The sequence below is a fragment of the Pseudopodoces humilis genome, chromosome 3 (assembly GCF_049639895.1).
Source record: "Pseudopodoces humilis isolate 2021_Gansu_Grassland_sample_001 chromosome 3, ASM4963989v1, whole genome shotgun sequence".
Classification (NCBI taxonomy): Eukaryota; Metazoa; Chordata; class Aves; order Passeriformes; family Paridae; genus Pseudopodoces; species Pseudopodoces humilis.
In genome coordinates this window covers 36540305-36563106 of record NC_142202.1, presented here as the reverse complement: position 1 = coordinate 36563106, position 22802 = coordinate 36540305, and the positions used below count along the sequence as shown (strand labels likewise).

The window sequence follows — 22802 nt, the reverse complement described above, 5'->3', positions numbered from 1 at the left end:
GGCTTCTATGCGAAAATAAAGAAACTGTTAAGAGGCACCAGGCAGCAAAAATTGCCAGAAAGAAATTCACTACAGATTCAGGTGTAGTTTACATCCTTTATCTCTGAGAACCATATCCAAGATTCTCAAAACAAGTCACTGTCAAAAAAAAAACTTTGTCTACAACCACATTTTCATCTTAGAGGCTGAAAAAGAGCATATGCCTTACAAGTCCATGCCAAATTCAGTGAAATTCTGTTCCCTCTACTGATTGATTGCAGTTATGTGTCTGATAAGCTTTGTAACAGGTATGACTACAAATTCTCCTCCCCTGTGCTATCTTAAAAGAGATGCTGCAAGCCAATAAAACAAGTAATTAGAAATACACCTTGTTTTATACAGGTCTGGGCAAGTGTAAATAGCTCAGGTGATCTCTCCTCCAACAACTGCTGGTGAATATTTACACATCTTAGAGTCCACCAAGGTAACGTCTGAAAGAAAATATGGATATTTCAAGTTCATAACAAGTATCAAGCATTAAGAAAACAAAGGGAAAAATGTAAAGTGGTTTTAAAGTATTTTGTAGTCTATTCAATTTTAGTTTCTAAAAAATACAAACCCGTCCAAAATACCTGTTTTATTAAAAAAAGCAACCATAACCTAGTGTAAAGATGGGCATATACAGGCAGTTCTACAGTACTCCAAGGGATGATGGATTTTCCCTCTATTAATTTTTCTAACTTCTCTTTGAACCCTGCAAATCTTTAGTACCACCATGTGGTAAGAAATGCTGTGAACAGCAGAAAAAAAGCAAAACTTGCATGCACTTATTTTGGAGCAGCCACTTGCTACTTTGATTTCACAGCTCCTAACACTTGTAACAGAAAAGGATCAAAATAAAACCAAAACCCCAAATCCAGCTGTTTCCTACTTATCTTTTGTGTCACATGATCTCGTTCTTCAGCAATCTTCCAGCCTGAAGAGTACTAAACTATTTAGCTACTGTTTGTATGGAAGCCATTCAGTATTTCTGATAATCCACTGCTGACCTTCTATGCATTTTTTCCTGTTCTGTTTTTTTATTTCTTCAGGTGGCAGCATAAAGGAGCCTGAGAGAGGCAGAATAGGAGCAGAATTGCTCTTGGGAACACATTACAATCACAATCAAAAGTCCTAATGTCTGTATGTTGAAGTTCAGAAGGGCAAAGATGTTACTGCAGTAAACAATCACCCTATAGCAGGCAGAGCTGAAACACAGCTCAGGAATATACCTGATTTTAGAAAGCTGTGTACACAAAGTATAAATTCCCCACAGTCTCTTAACTGGAAAAGGAGAAAATGCATGGAAAAGTTAATTTTAATACTCTAGTCCCAAAATTATACTTAAAATTATAATCTGTGGATGTAGAGCATACCTCTACAGAAGCTCTAATGATTGCTATTTATTCTGGTACTGCTAGCACACCATTTTCTATGAAAATTTTTTCAATCATTTTCTATGAAAGATGTCTGATTGCTTTAGAAGCACCCATCTTCTGAACTTTATATGCAGGTATGCTTAATACTGACCTAAGGGCTGTGCAGTATTCAAGCACAAACATCTAAACTAATTACATGGAGCTGATTCTAATGTCCTTAGAAAGGAACCATCAAAAAGAATAATAGCATCCATTTCCAGGAGCAATGAAAGATGACTTTTGATATCAAGCTGGACAGAGTAAAGCATAAAAACAGTCTTCATGAAAGAGGTCAGATCCCAACATTTCATCATTTATTTAGAAACCTAAAGGCAATTTAAAGAACAAGTTTCAAATTACTTGAGTTTAGCTTTATACAATAAAGTATTAATTTTCCCACACAACTGGGTATCCAGTTTAATGATTCAATTTCCTGAGGCCTTATGCTTAACACTTAGAAATGCTAGAATCAGTGAGAATATATTTTTCAAGTTTCAGATAAGCCAGCTGAGCTGTGTACAATATTCTATCCTCAATGTTTTTTGGGAGCCAAGCTGAAAACTTGCAGATGATTTTTAAGCATTTACTCTTACATGTAGAATAGCATACAAGGCTTTATTAATGCTTTAGAAAATACATCTTGAAGTATTTTACCTTGTTTTAAATTTGTGTGCACTACTATTAAAGCAGCAAAAGTATTAAGAGGCCACCTTTGAATCAAACTGCAAAGAAAAAGAATGGTAAGCTTTAACTGCTACACCAACCAGTTGATGAAAGTAGTTCCTATCAGCTGTTGCCTTTGTACTACTATTCAAACTTGATGTAGACACAAATAATTGAACCTCAACCCTGCAGAATAAAGCCCCCCATTATGTCATTCTTAGGGGAGGCAGCAGGGGAATTCTCTATACCAGGTACATTTTCTGTTTCCCTGACTGACCCAGTTGCTGAAATTCAACAGCACTCATCTGTGAATAAGAGGGAAAACGATGGAAGAACTTGGCTTCCAGAAATGCAGTACAGCCAACATCTCCCACACAGTTTAATTCATCACTCGTACAAAGACCCAGCTGGGAATGGATGTTGTCAGCCAAGCATAAAGAGAGGCCATGTGGCATTTTGATCTCTAGCCAAATTCTATTCAACTGGAATTCAATAAAGAGAAGCTGCTGCTGTTAAAAGTCCCCCACTTCTAGAGAGCCCTGTTACCAACCAGGCTGCTGCTGAACTACAACGGAGGTACAGACCCTCTAAAAGGTACTTCATCATGTCTGCTTGTTTTTAACACACATACACAACAGAGATTTAGACTCAGAATTCATACAGTAATGGTTAACAGTATCCAAAAGCTTGTTTAAAAGAGTATAGGCTATGTAAGCTGCATTATAGGGCATTCCGAGACACCCCTGAAAATAATACCACAAAGTATGTGTCTTGATGAAGTTTGTTGTATTAAATTTTCTCATTTTCCCAGCTAATGAAGACACCTTCCTTTGGGGAAGACAGTGAGTAAACAGCTTATCTTTAAGAAGATGATACTTGTGATTAATTGCAATCACTTTGTCCCAAACTGTCTTAGAGGGAAGAACCTCAGAGCTATATGAAAAGAAATGGAGGTCAAAATTATTCCATGATGTATGAAGAAAAGAATGAGAGAACCAATTAAGGAGTAGCTGGTAGTCATACTCATTAGTCACATACTTCTTACCTGGAGAGATGTGAGTTTGTGTCGTGAATTCACAAGGATTACCCTGGCTATAAGCAGCAAAATAGGATGAGAAGTCAAGGTATAGACTGATTCACCGTCTAGAACCAGCATCTTCAGAATGGTTGCATGCAGCATTTTTGGCTAAAGGAAGGGGGGAAAAAAAGACACGTTTCACGAAACTTAAGTTTATTAAAAAATAATGTTATTTGGAAGCGAAAAAATAGCTATTAATGTATTTAAGGAAAGAGTCTGCTCAAAACATAAAAAAAACCAAAAAGCAAAACCAAAACAAAACCAAAAACTCCATCTCTTGGGCATTTCAACCTTTTACCAAATCATGGTAAATTCAGCACTGTTTCTTGCTGTCCTGATACACTACATCAATATGATCTGCAGGACATCGATTTCCTCCCACTTGAAATGCACGAGTCATCCAGTCAAGTAACCCCAAACACCTTCCAGTAATATAATCATTCCCGGGATCTAAGGAGAAAAGCTGCTGGTAAGTCCATGCCATTAAATTTGCAATCACAGAAACAAAACACTTTTAGAATTAAATTAATCCTACAGCACTGAAATACACTAGATATTCCTGCAGTGCTGTCAGTATGTGTTATCATTTTCTTTCCCCAGAGGGAGCTTCCTGTTGGAGTGGCATCAGAGCAGCAATATCAGAGCTATTATTCCCTTTGTCTGATAAATAAAAACCTCTTCTTGCTTTGGATGCGTTCCTGTATGATGTTCTCCACAGTAACTCTTTCACTTAATGGCCTTGAGGTAGCTCTCCAGGGACTCTCTCAGTGGTGATTGTCATCTGACAGTAACCTATTCTCCCCTCCCTTTTAATGAAATTAAAGCACTTTATCTTCAGGCTCAGGGAGATGTCCATTTATCAGTCTATTCCTGGTTCTCATATGACAGATATCCTTAATGAACAAAAAAATAGGGTTTTAGTTTCCAGCTGATATAAAAGGGAATGGAAGGGAAAAAGCAGAACAGAAGGTTAAATGACAGCTGGCATTGAAGTCACTTGCCTGAGAAAGATTCTTAATCAGTCTATGAGACCAAGATATAACTTACTTGAATCACATTTCAGCTTTTTCAACTAAACAAATAACATAATTCCTGAGTTATTTGAAACTCTTTTCAATACCTGTATTAACAGGTTACATTGAAGACAAAAATTGTTAAGCTACATCAATCTCCAACATCACTTTTTAATAACAAAGTAATCTTTAAGTTTATTCTGATTTACTACGGCTTTTTTTTAGTTTGCATTAGACTTGAAAATACTTCTACTTGGTAGACAATGATTTGGGACAAAGGGGAATTCCTGTATGACATCACCACAGTCATTTCAATCCCACTGTGGAAAATTATGATCTCAACAGTCAGACAAACCACTTGAGAATAAAGGAAAGAAACTGCCAGCTGGAAATATACCAGATCTGTTCCACCTCTGGCCATTCAGAAAGGAAGAACCTTATCAACATCAGTAATTTTCAGAGGGGAAAGTCATCAATCAGTACTTCTGAAGATGAATTTTTCAAATACACACACACAATGGGACACTCAATACAATTTTCAGTTTAATGTAAACTTTTTTCCTATCTGCATGTTGTTGATTCTTTCTATAATCAAAGTAGACCACACACAAAATTTTCAACAGGAAAGCAAAGGAGATTTGTTATAAAGCTTTTTTCAAAACCAGCCTTGCAATGCTAGTTACTATACTTGTTTAAGCACTGTAGTAACAATTTCATCTCAAATTCACATTTCAGGTCCTTTCACTTCAAAACCCAGTCCTGCTAATGTAACATTAACAAAGAATGAGGGGGGAAGAAGGGAAAGTTGGTAACATATTACGGCCTTGAAAATAAGACAAGAACTCCCCAGAGCCAAAGAACTGCTATCTTCTATTTTAACAAACATGTCCTTTTTCATGAAACAAAATCCCATCCAGAAAAGCAGACATCCTTTACCTTTAGCTGAGAAAGTCTAAACCAACATTCTTTTTTCCAGCCTATGCTCTAAGACTGCATTATCCATGGAGAATTTACTGCCCTGAGGTAGTCTTTAAGGTGAAAGAACAGCTACAAATAAGAGGTAGACATTTATGGTGTAACAGCTTCAAAGACTGCAAAGTCAAGAATTAAAGTCCACCAAAATCTCTAGAACACTGGCTAAGAGCAAAAATAAATTTTGAGCTTGTGTTCTTGTGTTTAAACACCTAAATATATAGTGTGTTGAACCCATCTTGTAGCTCAAAAACTTCATGTACTTCAAAACAGCCACAACCCAGGACTTGCTAATATAACACTCCTGACCTAATCCTGGATTAGATTTTTTGAGGCTTTCTATTATTCATCAAACTTGACATCACAAAGTGTAATTATTTTACTCAGGAGTAATGTTCTTAAAGCACAGAAACATATACTAGATAATTCCTTCATGAACATAGGCAGAGAAATCACTGGAGTAGTCATCCAGCTTCTGCTAGACCTGCAAGTGGCTCTGTTTGATCATCACAAATTAACACACAAAACACACAAATTTAGCTCAATTCACTCTAGATCCATATATTTTAATCTCTGAAGCACAGCTGTTTCTATATTCAACTTCCAAACAGTAACTTAATGGCTACTTTTAAGTTATTACTACTAAAGCCCTGAATCAACTGCAAGCTGGACACTACTCCTAGGTATTTAAATTTTCACAGTATTTCAAAAGTATTTCCCAGCATAACTGGTGCCACCTGAGTAATGATAAAAATCAGAAGAAAGCTCCTGCCATTCACATTCAATAGCTCTAAAAATAGAGCGTAGAAGATTTTTAGTTAAGGGAATTAGTGCTCTTATCTTGCTAATGATAGTGACTAGAAGCAAAGTGAGCATTCAGCATGCTTTTACTTTTATACTGAGAACCACTCCGGCCTTTGCAACATTTCATTGACTCTTTCTATCTTGGGGATCTTTCCCCTATATATAAAAAGCTAAGTGCAGACATAAAGAAGTAGATAAATCCAGGCTAAAAGTTCGGGAAGACTTGATTAAATGGAAGCAAAGGTGGAGTGTAGACAAACAAATTATCAGATCAGGAAGCTGCTGCATGTGGCTACTAAGCCATATATACTGGGTGTCTCATACTGTTAAAAATTCAAAGACTACTGCACAACAATTCATCGTTTAGCAAAGCTAAGGTGATCTACCTTCCAGATTAACAGAGGATATACTGAGGTTACCTGCCAAAGTTTTGGTCCTTGAAAACAGAATTCACTCTTCAGCCTTTAAGGCAATGGAAATACTGCTTTCGTTTTCAACTTGCTGCAAAGATTACACAGGAGGCAGTCTCCAGTTTTACAAACCAAATCAGTAACAGGTAACCTATGAGAGCTGAGGTCCAGACTGAAGATAATTGTGGTGAACTAGTGCAAGCAAGTCTTGCCTGAGAGTGTTAACATGTCGAAGAAGTACTTCGGTTATTATAGCTCTTGTTCATAAACCCTGCGAGGGTGACTTTGTTCTGCTATTAAGGGGGTGTTCTTCAAGTGACTGCATTAAGATCCCCCCTTCTGTTCCAAATTCATAGCAAGGAAATGCAGGGCAAGACTGTGGGCTACTTTAGCAGATTATCTTTGCTTACAAGACTCTGCCTTTGAATTCAGCCTTTATCATCCATCCTTACATTCCCCACAAGAGGGAGAAATCTGCATAATTTTCAAAGCCTATATCTTGCTGGTCAAGCACAGACTTTTTTCTTCCTAGCTAGTTCATGCTAATGGAAGCCAAGCATCTGGGCCTGAAAAAGGGAATTCACAACAGACTGAAATACAAGACCAAGGAATCATACTGGATTTGAGACAGTAGTGCTACATAGCACATTGGTGTATTTCATATTAATTATGAACATGGCTACAGATGTCAAGAGAGGCATGGCAATATTTCTGTCTTTTCGAGCAAAAGGATCAAATAATGCATAAAAGAAGGAGTAATAAAGCATATAAAAATAAAGAATAAAAATAAAATAAAAATATTTATTATTAAGGAAATAAAATGTCCTTAAAATAAAGGAAAAAATTATTCAAATGTATTCCAAAACTTATTCTTTGGGGTCAGCCTGGAAGCTACAAAAAGAAGAGCAGGAACTGTTGATAAGACACATTTGGAGGACTCCTACCAGTTATTTACATGCATTATCAATTAACAGATTGAGATCTTCCAGATAGAGCTTCTCACTGTTACCAGATTCTACCTGTGAATATGAAATCAGACAACAAATAAAGCAGCTTGCCCTCACAACATTCTTAATCATCAGTGGTCTTCATTAGTACTACTACACATTCTTTTCCAGGTCATCCACTGGAAATACTGAGCTCAGGTCTATGAGGTAATACATAGAAGCTCTGAAACTTAAGGCAGAATAAATATGCTCCAACTTCAACAGTTTTGTACCTTTTATTCCCTTACATGCAGAGACAATTCTTTTAGGACACAAGGAGCCCGTTACTATAAGCCACTTATTTTAAGCACTGAGCTCATTAATAATGTTTTAGTCTAACTCCAACAAGTTCAAAACAAGAACTGCTAGTCCATTTTAACCAGAATTCAGCACTTTTTAATCTTCCTTTATCACATTCACCCATTAAAAAAAAAAAATCAGCATAGTATCAGTCAGAATATTAACTGCTGTGGTAAAGTCTCAGTTATTTTAGAAAACTGAAATACATCTAATAAATAAAATGCTACTTTTATGTGGACTCTGAAAATCACAACCCAGTTCTGCAGGACATAAAACAAAACGTTAATAGAGTATATGAATGTAACCATAGTTTAGAGAGAAGGCTAGATTTAATTTGAGGAAAGGAAAATAATATACACATACTCATGAATATTGTTCATTGAAGACATCCAAGAGGTCCCTACTAGCAACACATCTTAAAGAGGCTATTTTATTTATTCTTCACTAAAATTAATTACAGTCTCATGTAGCCTTACTTCCCTCATAAGAAAAGAAGTTAACTGGGAGCAGAAATGAAGCAATGTCACTGATCCAGAGGTGAAACTTTCCAAGGATAGAAATGGCAGCAGTTATATACCCTTGAAACAAAGACTAATCCAATAAAGTGTTCTGAAAATAAGAGTAACAGTTTATAAAATATTCCTGAAGTAAATGAGATATTATAAAGCTGAAATCTAGTGACATTACTTGGAGCAGGCTAAAAGAAACATAAAGACAGAATTTTTTTAACCTTGATGTGGGAAAAAATCATTTTAGTTTGAAAATCTGGAAAATGGATGATCTGTTTAAAAACAGATTGTATCAGTCTTGGTGACAGAATATGGAAGGTTACAACAGATGGAGAAAGAGTTCCATTTTTAACCCACGTTTTCTGAATACCTGAGTATGCATGAAAGGAAACACAAAAATGTCACAATTGAGATGTTCATTTTTACAGAGTGTTTATATACTAAGAATCCTTGGAATGAAAAGTACATAAAGTACATAATTCAAAACCTTTTGAATTAAGACTTTTAATAAAGAAGAGAACTGGATATTATATTTTAGCACATAAGTGTGTAGTGCTCTTGGAAAACAAAAAAAACATTAACACGTCAGAAGACAATACAGACAGCAGTAATAGAAATAAAGGTAAACTTCTGCCTGAATGCGTAAATAGCTAAACCTTGAAGCCATACCGAAGTCTGATGGAGCACTCATTAGAAATAAAGTATGCTCAAGTCTGTTCTCCTTTATTATCTCTTGCCAGTTTAGTTTCTGCAGTATCACCCCTGCATAAGCAAACATATTTCAAAGCATCACACTCCCAGCCACTCCAGAAATATAACAGAGACTAAACAGGAGATCACGTATTTCCTTGCTCAACAGGTAATTAGTATCTCATTCTTCCAGACATTAAATGAAATTGCCTGGAAAAAAGAAGGATTTGGGGTGACCTAATTGTGGCCTTCCAGTTCCTGAAGGGGACCTACAAGAAAGAGGGAGCAAGACTATTTACCAGGGCATGTAGTGACAGGACAAGGGGGAGTGGTTTAAAACTGACAGGGAGTAGGTTTAGGCAAAGAAATTCTTTGCTGTGAGGGTGGTGTGGCACTGGAACAGAAGCTGTGGATGCCCCTTCTCTGGAAGTGTTCAAGGCAGGTTGGATGGAGCTCTGAGCTACCTGGTCTAGTGGAAGGTGTCTCTGCCCATGGCTGGGGGCTTAGAACTGTGTGATCTTTAAAGTCCTGTCCAAGCCAGAACATTTTATGATTCTATGAAACAGGCTGTAGAAATTATGAATGCTGTATTTTCCAGGTTTCTGAACTCTATCAGTGACAGCAGTCCTATGAGCATCATCTTGGGCTGCAGACTGCACTAAGACTGCAACCTGTGCATACACACTAGCACAGAATATAGAGTTCTCCAGTAAACAGAAACCAAAATTTGTAAGAATATTTCAATACTTTCATATTAAATATTATAAACAATTTATAAAGAGAACCAATGAAAATAGGTTTTATTATTTTTACTATATATAAAGGCAAAATTAACTACTTTTCCCTTCAGAGGTAGCACACTTCAAAATTTCTGCTAACTCATTTCATACCCTAAAAGGTTTAGTACACTTGGTTTCCACTGTTTCTTATTTAGTCATCAGAGGATGACATTTGAATTTCAAGTATCAAAAATCTTGCAAAAAGTAAGCCTATCTATACATACTGTGCCACTCTAAAAGATAAACCAAATTTATAAACATCTATTTAAAAACCAGGAGCGATACTGTATCCAGGTTAGTTATTTAGAAATACAACCTTGCAAATGAACCTAAGGCAGGACTTTATGAATTATGGAAAACATGCCACAGTAAGGCAGCAGAGCCAACAGTTTTACATGAAACTTTTCATACACTCCAACTTTCCCCCATTTCACAGTTTACAGCACTGACATTGCTCATGGCCCTATTCTTTGTGAAACTCTAAATTCAAACTCAAGTATAGATTTAGCAGTAGCAGAGACTACTGATATGTTCTTCACTGACACACTGCAGTAGTCAGTATTTTACCACACCTTTAACCCCAAGAGAAAAACCAAGAAGCTGTGCTAAACCCCACGTGAGAAGAGTCTGGACTGCGGTACTGCCATGAGGAACAATACACACAGCTCACTAAAAGAAGTTAGGGTGATTAGTAATCTACATAAAACAATAACAAAATAAATAAAACTGACAGTCCTCAGTTTCATCTCCTATATTCCCTTCTCGTTGCAAAAGCTCTATTTAAATTAGCATTTTTGTACTAATATTACCTCAATTCACCTGGCATTCAGGAGCCTAACAGGATACTGAGCATCCAAATCTACTGTTAGCTTGTTACAAATCTGCTATTTGCAAGATATGCAACTTCTACCTTTCCTTAAGGACGGGAAATTTCTAAGTCATTTAGAAACATCTTTCTTCGATCCAGCTAAGAATGTATCCCAAAATAAACACATAAAAAGTTTATTGATTGCAAATGCCCTTTGAGTAAATGCTCACCTATATTAAAGGTATCTTCTCCATCCAAACCTAACATTTCCAGCAGGAAATACCTCAAGTAGAGAAAGGGTAACTACTTGTAGGACACTGCTTATATAACTGAAGATGCTGCAATAGCAGCCAGTAGGATTGATGATGACAGCAATTCATTCTAGCACCCTACCTTGCAGATGTGCCTTCTCTGACACACCTAAGTGTTATGGTCACTGGCGAAAAGCAGTGACAATAAAAGGACAGCTTATTAAAATCCAAACGTACCTCACAGAATTTCTCTAACAATGCAGGTGGCAAAAAATCCTGAAGCTTTAACTGAACAGGAGGCCCAGTCCAATTGGTTTGAACAAAGAGCTGCAGACTCCCCACACCAAGCAGAAAGATCAGCCTCTGCCTGCAATACAGATAAGAACAGCAATTAACAACATATTATATTTTCCCTTAAGGCTACAATAGCTGATTAAATCTTGTGCTAGCTCAAAACCCTTAGCTTTAAAAAAAAAATTTAAAAAAATAAATAAATAATCACTCTCAAAACGTGTTTGTTTATAAAAGTTGTAATTAATGCCAAACATTTTGGATGCAGAGTTCGTCCATTTCACAATTTAAGGCAGTACAAAACTGTCAGTGATCAGATTAGCAAAGGACACAGATAATCTAATATTTGCCCATTGCATGGCTGTTATGTTTCTCATGATACATCTAACTCTCAGCATTTTCAAAGAAAAAATACTGCATTAGTGTATGTTCCAGAAGAGCAAGTTTATTTTTGTTTTGACGTAACTGTTTAGTTTCACTCTCTCTGATAAAAAAATTAAATTAAATCAAAAATTCAGAATTCTACCTTGGTTCAGATACTTTGGCAATAAATAATTCCTAATTAATCACAGCTTTTATTTTAAATAATATTAATCTATTGAAAAATGAAATTAAGAGACTTTGTTTCATTTCCAAAACTAGATATGGCAAAATTATCTACTAGATGAAGCTCGTTTTACATTACTATGATTTCTTTAGCAAATAATCTATGTGGTCTGCAGAAGGCAGGGCACAATCTCTCAGAACTTACTGGTAAATTTAACAGGTGTAGACTCGTAAAATTTATATACAAACTTCTGGTGTGTTTTATGATACCTTAATGACTTAGAACCTTATTGACAAGGGCCCTAACACATAGAGAAGGGGCCTCCTAGCTACAAAAAGTTAGCATTTTAACTGTGCAGGTCTGATACAAATACTGCTGTGTCAAGGAGCATAATTGAAACAGAAAAACCTAGTCCTTTCTTTTTGTAAAAACAGAAACTCAGAGATGTAAGAGCCCTACAATGGGAACAAAGTGTTATACAACCCCTTAAAAACCAAAGTAAAATAGAAAAGCCACACACAAACAAGCAGTTGGTGGGCAAGAATGTAACAAAAAGATGCAGAACAATAAGAAAGCACGGGTGGGGAACATTTAATTGAAAATATAAAAAATGCAAAAAACCAAAACCATCTTGCAGGGGAGTTAAAGGACAAGGACTGCCATAAAGAGCTCTTGTTGAACAAGACAAGGTATCACTGGCTGTCATTATTCAGCCAGTAACTGTCTGCTAGGAAATATAAATACATATCCAAGGTCACAAATAAACTTCCAAATAACTCAGGAACGCAAAACACTAATAATTATTGTATACTAAATTATTACAACTACACACAAAATATCTTGATTGGTATAAATTTCCTAATTTTTCTCCCAAGATAAATTATTCTTCAAAGCTTCTGTAAGGTAACATTCAGAACAATCAACCATCGCCGCACTGTGATTTGATATTCTAGTCTTTTAAAGATAATTTTAATTATTTTATAATTTTCACTGTTTCTACTAGTAACTATTTATTTATTTATTTTAACAGTAACTATCTGGAAAACAAACTTGCTTCAAAAGACACAGTTTTAACCATGCAAAACATCTCTGGACCAACTGATAACCAAATCCATTATTTTGGCTGGGATAGTGTTTTTCCACTGTTTAATTTGTCAGCACCAAATTATTTTCTTTTCCCCATTTTCAGATTCGTCACCAACTCCCTGTCTCCTTATCACTCACTCTGTATCAGAAGACCAATTTCAAGCTGTAATCCCTGCAAATGCTGACCTCCCTTGCCTATCCTGTTTTCTTTTCAAGCAAATGCATTCTGTCTCCCTGGCTGCCCTTCACATTTGCAGTGCAGACCTGCAGATGCTCACCTCCCAAAGGCTGCCAGAAAAGCAACAGAGACTGCTGCAGGTTCCCCCCTTGCTATGGTGATCTACATAATTTATTTTGCATTTATCATTAAATATATCTCTGTATCCACTCTTTTCCCACTGTTTTTCCTTCCTCTGTGTGAATGGGAGTTTTGCTGCCTTTTTTTAAAAACTGTTTGCACCAAGTCCAATTGTTCTTCATAATGTAGAATCACATGCTTAATATTTAGATTGCTCTGTCAAATGTTCCTCAAAAATAAAGAACAACAGTGCATTTGTATTTTAAAAATGGATGCCCATATAACGCTAGAATTTACAAACAAAATAAAAGAAAAAAATATTCAATAGCTGGGTTCTGCTTAAAAAGTTGCAAGTTTCTACTTTTTAGTGATGCCAAAAATTACAGAAGAGTAGCCAAAACTATTCAGTAACTAACTTTGCTATTTTTTTCAATTCATGGACATCAAAGTAAACTGCTGAAGCAGCACGAATTTCTTCATTTTCAGTTTTCATTACATACAGCATACCAGTTAACCATCAGATGTTCCATGAGAAATACCAGAAATATCATTCAGTTTTCAGTTTGGAAAATCATAATAAGCTTTTTTGTATGGATTTCTTTTGCCAAGTTAGGTATTCAGTTATATATTGAATACGGTAGAAGTAGTTAATACATGCTCAACAAGGAACGGTGTTAGAAGTAATTTCCTTGTTCCTTTAGATTTTGGAACTTGAACACTATTTCCTTAGTCTTTTGAATCAAACTGTATGTCAGGCAAGGAAGGCACCTCTTTCCTATGGAACTCAAGAGAAAAACAGAAAAGGCATTCCCCCTCTGCATGGTTAACATGGAACTCAAGAGAAAAACAGAAAAGGCATTCCTCCTCTGCATGGTTAACATATATCCTATTGCTTCAACCTCCAAATTTTGCTGATTAAAATACATCCATGAAGCTACATTTTCTGTAGAAAATAGCTTTTAAGCATTGAAGTGAGTAGCAGGAAAAAAGTAAAACAAAAAATATCCTATCCAACACATTTATTATAAGGAATGCTTAATTTTTAGGACATAAAGGCTTAAAGTGCCATAGTGAAAATGTGCCTGGGGCAGGGAAAAGAAGGCAATCAGTTAAAAGGAAAGTTGAACCAATTTTTAAAATGCTGCTAAATCATTTTCCTTACAGAACTATGGTTTTTGAAAGTGGAAAAAGTTACAGAGAACTTGTCCAAAGAAATTACCGTCTAGATCCAAACTTTGAGCTGTTTTGCCCTCAAGCTGTTCAGTTTTAGATTCAGAAAAAGAACTCCTTAAGAGTTCTTTTAACACTATTACAAAACCATACTTTGCACTGTTTATATTGTGCAAAAAGAATAAGATTCACATTATCCAATGTTGTTTCTGACTAAATTCAACTCCTGCTGTGTTTTTAAATCTCCAGAATTACAACTTTCAGTTCTAGAAAAAAAAATATTTTAACTTATCCCATCTACAAAAAGTCACAAGAAAACCAGTGTCTTACTGAATTTTCTGGTCTAGAACTTAAGAGGTTTGCTGCACTTCCTTTGAATCACTCACTGGAAAAAGGAAATTCCATTTCAGGCATTAAAAAAACCCCAGAAACACACTCCCCCCCCACCCCCTTCAGTTTCATCATAAGCAATGCAAAGTCTGGATGCAAAGGTTACATAGGTTCCTTCCATAAGGCCTTCACAGGACATAGGGCCTGTAGGTAGGAAAAACAACTATGTGACACTTTTTAACCCCGAAAGTCATCAGAGACCAAGAAGTACAGGTCAATGTGCTGTGCAGTGCCTACCTAAAATAGGAAATTATCTGTCAAATTATCTCTCTTTCAGACAAGCAACTTCAGTGGAAGTTTTTGTATAAGAGAAAGCCATAACGTACTTCCTTCAGCCCCCAAAACTTCTTAAATTATTACTAATGGAGCTTGAAAAATTCACTTGGATGCTACAAACCAAACTGTTTCTGGCAGACACTGATAGGTTTTGAAGACTCTTAGCTTTCATTTTGAGTAAAACTTCAGGCTGTAATTTTGGGCAGAAAACCCTCTGTCTGCTTCTGAAACACTAAATATTGCAGATCTGCCTCTGTATCTTCTGGCAAGGGGGCTTCTAACACAGCCCAGAGCTGCAGAGCAAAGAAGAAAAACCTCAAAGACCATAGAGCTGGAGCGTGAGCAGCCAAGGAACAAATTCCTTTGCTGTCTGCAGTAGGAGTATATGTGTGTTATAGTCCTGTTATGCACTATAACAGGATACATATAAAGTTCCACTGATAGAGATTATGATTACCTTCAAGAAGCTGAATGGCTTAAAAAGGCAAAACACATATTTTAAGCAATAATTAAGATCAGGATCGAGTCTGTTTCAAGTCCTGACTGATTATTCTTTCCTAGTCACATTATCCAAACTACTGCAAGGTGACAGAATCTAGAAATACCGAAAAATTTCTTCAGCTAATATTTAACAGTAACAGTACAACAAAGTAAGGAAAAAAAAACAAACAAGAAGCACCTAGCAAAAAACATCCACAGGAAAAACTTCTGACCACTCCAACTCATAAAGCAGGAGTGCATTGTATTGTGCACCAAACCAGAAGATGAGTTTTTGACACGCTATCATGATGAACCAATCTCAGCTCAGTTTTTCAAACATGCCAACTATTTTTTTTCCTCTGATATTTTAGCAAAAACTCTTAGGTTTATGTATGTCATACCAAAACACACATATTTGGACTCTGCCAACACTAGCTGGCAACAACTACCTTCCTCTTAATTTTATTTTTTAACCTTTATCTTCTCTAATCTTTTGTTCTTCTTTTGGTGAAACTTTTTTACCTTTTAAAATATCAATACATATATATACACAACACATGTATTGTTTTCTGCTTCCACTATCCCTAGCATGTCAGATTTCAGTCTGTTCATCATTTACACAGCAAACTGTCAGCAGTAAATTCAGACTCCTTAACAGCAACAATTAGCACATACAGTACAATTAAGAGAGACTATCAGAGAGAGTCTTGGAAGAAAATAATTAATTGATGAACAGCATCCATGAGTAACACCTTACTTGTTTTTACATTAAGAAGAGTCAAACAACCTCATTATAAGTCAGACTTAGAAAAACAGGCATTGCTTGGACAGTAGCATTACACAGTACTTCAAGCAGCCACATAAATCTAATACAAGATTTCTGAGAGAAAATTGTTAATTGTTTGACGATATATGGCAACATGAATTTACATGTGTGACTTCTTTATACCAGAACCTTCTGAGGTAATCACTGTAAATAAAGCTAATGTTTTCAACAAACCCCCATATCACAACATCATTGTTTCTTTCACTGGACAGTAACGAAGAGATGCCCAAGCAGGGAATAACACACGAAATTTGTTTTCTGCTTTCCTGTCAGTACAAAGATCTTGAAGGCCCTACACAAATTATACATTTTTTAAATGCCTTTTGTAAAAATCAAACATAGCCGCTATTAAACTTCCATATAATAAATAATAATTTCCACCTTTCCAAGTTATCAGCCTCTGCAGAACAATCCAGATATGCTAGAATCTGTTTCTCCAAGTAAGTGTCAATGTTCTCCTCCACCACAGAAGATGCACTGAAAACATTCTGAATGGCTGCATTTGAAAATATTGCCTCATATTTCCCATCAAACATCAATTGCAATAATGATCCACTTTCTGGAAGAGAAAAAAAAACAAACAACAGCACAGAGATCAGTGTCAACTTTCAAACAATTTTGTTTTTCAAGACCTATTACACCTATCCAAATGAAAACATCTACCTTCTAAAGAATGTATCTTCATTTACATTGCAGAGAAAGTGCAGTTGCACTGAAACTCAAGAGCAGCACTAGCAGGTGTCACTTCATTCAAAATAATTTGTATTAAAGTTACAGTGAAACACAAATGACCAGATCAATGTAAAACAAAAATTTACACTGAAATTTCAGGGGGAAATAAATGGATGGCCTTTTAAAAAACTTCAGTTATAACTGCAAGATGTTCTTCCTTCAAAACATGTTAAATGAACAGTAAACTCCTATAGACAATACTTTCACAGACTAGAGAACCTATTTAGGGAAAATGCAACAAATAAAAATTACTCAATATTTGCAGAGCTCAGTGAATAAACTCTAATGAAAAACTGCACAAACTCCTCAGTTCTTCATTTACATCCTTAGAATGCCCACAAGCACTGTGCAATGAGATTTTATCTTTACAAAATAATTATTTTCTGTGGCAACTATACTATCTCAATGAAAAGCCTGCATATGGAGCAGATTCTTAGGAGTAATTACTAAGGTGGATTTAGACCCATGACTGTTTCCTAAGCCTAATTTCAAGACGAAGAGAAGTCAAGAAATGCTATATATTTCCAAGAAGCTTCAGACCCATCAAGTTCTTAACCCAGGCTACTACTTAATTCACTGAAAATGCTACCTTTAGATATGTTACAGTGCAATCAACACAGCAGTTGTTAGAACAATCTGGCCATGTTAAAACCTGCCATTCTTGAGCAAAACCATTATCTGCGTACCCTGCAGCTGTGGCTACAACTCATGCAGATGCACTGACTGGCTTCTGACTAGATGATGCAGGTGCTGGTGCTGGTTCAGCTGAGGAAAAGCAGAGGTCTGCATAAGATAAGTGCCTTACTATCAATCTGTGACTCCAGCTGGGGATTGCAGCTCCTTGCACTCAACGTTACTGTAGCTGCACTAACATCAGCAGCAAGGTAACCTGTTTAACACTGGCACAGCTATGGATCCACACTAGCAGCAGCTGTGTAAAGAAGTGATCTGAATACCAACAGCAAGCTCATCCAGCTAAACAAGCACTTTAAATTTTAGAAATACAGGAACACAGAGGGCAGAACCACCTTCAATAACAGCAATGGATAGTCATCCATTGTAGGAATGGGTGACAGAGATTCGTTCATTCTAATGTCTCTGCAGCACACTGCTGACCCAAGTTTACTTCTGCTCTCCACAATGATTTAATGAATTATGTAAGAGATAGTGTGTGTCACCTATTATTTAAAAAACACTTTAAGCTGTGTGGCTGGAAGGCCACATACAAAAGAATAGCAGTGGTTCTGCAACGCTGCTGACATCACATCCTCACAGAACAAGAGACTTTTTTTCCCATCTATGCTTCAGAGAGACTTTCTCTCACCAAATGACCAAATGACAACTTTTTATTATTGGATTATAGTTGCCCAGATAGGCAATGCTGTAGTTTGTAGAATAACTATGGACTGTGAGGACACTTGATGATGAACGAGGAATACTGAGGTTCTCCTCTTCCAGTAACAGAAATGTAAGCACACGTAAAATCTTTTGATTCTGTGTGTAGCTTTTTATAGGACACTATACAAATTCAAGGTCACGGCTTTTAAATTTATTTTCAGGATCATCAATAGGAAGGGCCCATATAAATCATTACTAAGAATGATCATAAACCCCACCATTTTCTACCTGTACTGCAAGATGCCTTTCTTCAACAAGTTTTCCCCCATCTTATAGCAGCACACTACCTAAAGTACCTCAAAACAAACCAAAGCTAAAAAAACAATCCGACAAAAAAAAAGCAATCAGAAAAACTCCACATCACAGTTTGCACAGCTCTCATGGAAAAGGTAAGAGTCAGTCACATCAGCTACCATTCCAGGAGGGTACAATGATTAAGGTCAAATGAAACGTCAAATAAGGAAAAAACAGCTGATTAGCTCTGTACGGTTCTCTTCCAAAAATCATTAAGTGCTTAGGTACGGATAAGTGACATTTTCAATATGCTACAATATGGCACACGACTTGATATAAATACAACTGTATTTTAGTCTGCCTGAAACATGGAAGTACCCTGACGTGACAAAGGTTACATTCTAGGAGCTGCTGCGATCCCCTCCAGGAAAGCTGCGCCTAACCAAGTCCCCCCAAGAGACTATTTTCCATTGATCCCTCAAGCAACTGTGACCAAACAGCTAATAAATACGGGACAGGCAGCTCGTGCCAGACTCTTCCTTCCCGCGTCTTGCTCCGAGAGCGCGTTCCACCTCACTGCCAAGTTCCAGAGGCGGGCAGCCTTTCACTCGGGATGCAGCCGAGGGAGCCCCGTGCTTACGAGCCCCCGAGTGCCGGCATGAGAAGGGCGGCGGGGCATCTGCCGGCACCGCTGCGGCCCGGCCGCTCGCACCGAGAGCGGCCAAGGGACCGTGCGGAGCCCCGGCCGCTCCTGCCGCCTCAGCCCCGCCGGCAGCGCCGCTCCCGCTCCTCCAGCCTGACAAGCCCACGGCCTTCCCCACCCTACAGCACGGGCAGGAGCCCCCGGGAGCTCGGCGAGGATCTGACAGGGCGCCGGAGGAGAAAAAGCCCGCGGGGGGAGGGAGCCGCCAGGAGCGGCCCCGGCTCAGTCCGGTGGTTCCGGACACGCACAACGAGCGGGCACCTTCCCCGCGCCGGGCCGGGACCTCCCCTCACCTGCGGCCGCGACTTCACCCTGCTTCCACTCCAGGGACTCCGCGGCGCTGAGGAAGCCCCTCAGCAGGGCGCGCTCCAGGGCCAGCATGGTCCCGCCGCCCGGGCCCGCCCCGCTCCTCGACACCGCCTCGCTCGCTGCCGCGACCCCCGCGCCCACAGAGCCCTCAGCCCATGTGCGGGCAGCGGCCGCAGGGAGCCGCCATGACAGCAGCGCGGGGCACGCCGGGAAGGCGCTCGGGCCCCGCCCCGCCTGGAGCCGCCGGCGTGAGGGGGGCGCGGGCAGCGCCATGGTCGGGTGGGAGCCTTCGCCTCCGGGGTGGCGGTGATCCCCAGGCAACAGCTTGTGAGGGAGCGGGGGTGGGCCCAGGCACGCGTACGTATCCGTATGGAGCCTGTGTGGTCGTGTTCCTGTGGAGGGTCACCGAAGGGGTCAGGTTAGAAGGGAAGACGGTGGGTCAGCAGGACCAGCCTCCATCGTCCAGGCTCCCTGCTCAAGCAGGGTCATCCCAGAGCACATGGCACAGGATTGCATCTAGACGGTTCTGGAATGGCTCCAGTGAGGGGGACTCCACAGCCTCTGTGGGGAATTTGTTCCAGTGGTCAGGCAGTAAAGAAGTTCTTCCTCACATTCAGGTTGTGAAAAAACGAGGTTAACATATTTTTTATATAAAATTTAAAAAGTTTAATAGACAATGAGGAGATAGAAATAAAGTAAAATGTACAAATACAGCCAGGTGCCTCAGCATTCAGCCAAGAGAGCACACCTTACTAACAAAGGATTGTCCCTTAAAAACAGAACCCTATTACATATTCATAAATTCTTATACATGATTCAAACATTCTTCTTAAGTTTTAGATGTTCTTTTGTTTAGTTTTAACTCGCCCCCTCCCCAATAGATCAATCTTCTTGGCTCTGCTGAGTCTCACATTCCCTGATAGCGGAGGTTCAATAAATTCCTCCCTTGGACCACTGGTCACTGCTGTCTTCATCTGGATTAGATAATCCAAGAATGCAGGGGAATTTCTGACTATCTTTTCTGTCTCTGGGATACATGAACCAAAGCAGTTTTTTATTTTAATACCATGCCACAGCCTAACCTATATATGTATTATACCACTATTTCTAAGTTTCATCAATAACAGAAATAGAAGAAACTATATTAATACAGGAAAGTTGTCCAACATCATATACATAACATTCATTTCAATATTTGCTAAAAGACAATAATATAATATGTATCTATAACAAGGTGGAACTTCCTGTGCATCAGTTTTTGCCCATTGCCTCCCATCCTGTTGCTTGGCCCCACTGATCACAGCCTGGCTCCATCCTTTTGACTCCCTCCCTTCAGATATCTATACATCCTCCGTGGAGAATCTTCTGGGATCCTAGACAGGTGCAGGCTGAGGTGTCCAGCACTCAGGACAGGCAGGTCAAGATCAGGCTTTGGTCTATCCTGGTGTTAATTCCAGCACCTGTCCAAACACAAGGTTGATAATATTAAAATTAAAATTCCTGTAATGAGATTTTGTGCTTTTTCTTTTCAGGAAAAACCAGTAAAGTAACATTTTCTGTGAATAAATAGTTGCTAAATAGAATTCCTTGGTAAAAAGAAGGAATATTTTGCTGTCTTCCTCACCTATTCCAGTTCCCCCAATGAGTGTGGTTTCAGCCTTACAGCTCAGTTCTGGGAGCATCTAGAAATATCTGGAAGCTGCAGCAGGAATGTGGGCAGGAGTACCCCTGGCAGGAATTGGTGCACTCCTCCCTGGCACTGGGCTGATTGTTACTGCTGATGTAAAAGATGGTTTGGGATGTTTGTCAGTTGCCACAAACTTACTGAAATCTGCTGCTTAAGTTTGTTTCCCTAAACTACTTGAAGAATATACATTTATTTCTCAAAGAACAATCAATGTGCTTTGTTTGCATGTAAGGATAGCTTCTGCCAGATGGCTCAAGGGACAGAAAGTCTTTGCAGGACTGTGTAGTGCAGAGTCAAGATTTTAGCATAGCACTGCTTATTATTTCTAAGCAGGAAGTAGATAATCAAAATTTCTGATACAAGAGTTTTCAGAGAATAACCTTCATCTTTAACTTTTTTCTGAGAGTGTAAGAAAATTATCCAACTAGAACATGCTACTGTGGTAACTGAACTATCACATTTAATATCACCTTACAAGATACCTGTGCTGCTGTATTGATGCAGTATTTATCTTCTGCTGCAGGATTTTTTTCCCAAAGCCTTTTGAAACAGATGATCTTGTGGACTACCAAAAAACCTGCTAACTGTAAAAACAAGATTTTGTAAGCTTCAAGCAATAAATATTAGCATAGATTTATTCTTATGACATTTTTAACTGTGAGCTGCTGTTTGTAAAAGCTGCTGTTACATGATTTTTAAACTGATCCTGAATTCTGTGTGCCAGGTGTCTGGTTCTGCTAGGGAAAGAAGCAATTGTGGGCCATTTTTGAGCAGGAATAATTTGCTATTTGAGGAGTGGGGAAAGGGGAGGAATTGTCAAGGTAAAACTGGCTCATTGGTATACCAGGATGAAAATTGGCAGGATTGTACAACCAAACTTCTGCAATTCTTAGGAGCAACAGTTGATGCACCTGGTGAGAGGAGGGGAGATGCAAGGCTCGTACTGGGGAGTTCTATCGGTTTTTTCTTGCCTTGGCTCTATAAGTTCAGTCAAGTTACAACCCACTAGCCATTTGGTCTCTGTGATTCATCATATTTAAGTTTGCATCATCTTAGTTACAGTATCAGCAACTTCAAGCTTGTTGCAAGTTTGGGGGGCCCAGTAGACATGAGCTAAATGTTCAAACTATATTCTTGGGTTTTGCCGAGTTAATGCACAGGCCCTCACTCAGGAGGGTGTGTCCCTCAGAAAGCTCCCAACATATCTATGGCTTTTCCAGTTACATTTGCAATTTAAAAATAAACTTAGACTTGCAGTCTCAAGGTGACAAGGGCAAAAGAATGGCAATTATTACACAGTTCCACCCTCCTAGCAGGTGGCACAGATATGGACATGATGCTTGACATGGACTGTAGCTGCTTCACTGCAGTCACCAAGGAGTGCTGCATCCCTTGAGTCTCTCTGACCACTTGGCCAACTTAAGCTCTTGCTTCACCAAACCCCAAAGAACAAAAGCATTGGGCAGTCAGTGAAGTGGAGGTAGAAAAGCTACATTTCAAATGTGCTAAAGTAATTGAGGCTAGGGAATTCTTCTCTTCCTCACAACTTCGTAAAACAGTAATGGTTAGTGTGGGCCACTGCACCACAAGAAAAGAGTGATTCAAACCGCTCTTTGGGAATCTAAAATTAAGAACATGGCCAGTTGCAAATAACCCTGGACAGCTCTTCTCTGGTA

At 38.4% G+C, this 22802-nt stretch overlaps 1 protein-coding gene across 3 annotated transcripts in view; it reads right to left on the bottom strand.

The window, feature by feature from the left end:
• The window catches only part of TTC27 (tetratricopeptide repeat domain 27), a 113735-nt gene extending 94110 nt beyond the window's left edge, over window positions 1-19625 (bottom strand). For 2 of the 3 annotated variants that reach the window (XM_005526905.2, XM_014255941.2), the window contains exons 1-5: window positions 19424-19625; window positions 16445-16622; window positions 10937-11066; window positions 3145-3285; window positions 368-470 (exon numbers count right to left, since the gene is read on the bottom strand). In XM_005526905.2, coding sequence (XP_005526962.1) covers window positions 368-470; window positions 3145-3285; window positions 10937-11066; window positions 16445-16622; window positions 19424-19511 — 640 coding nt within the window. In that variant the 5' untranslated portion in view covers window positions 19512-19625. The remainder of the gene's footprint in view (window positions 1-367; window positions 471-3144; window positions 3286-10936; window positions 11067-16444; window positions 16623-19423) is intronic. The other variant, XM_088052982.1, reaches the window with a different exon arrangement.
• Window positions 19626-22802: the final 3177 nt, after the last annotated feature.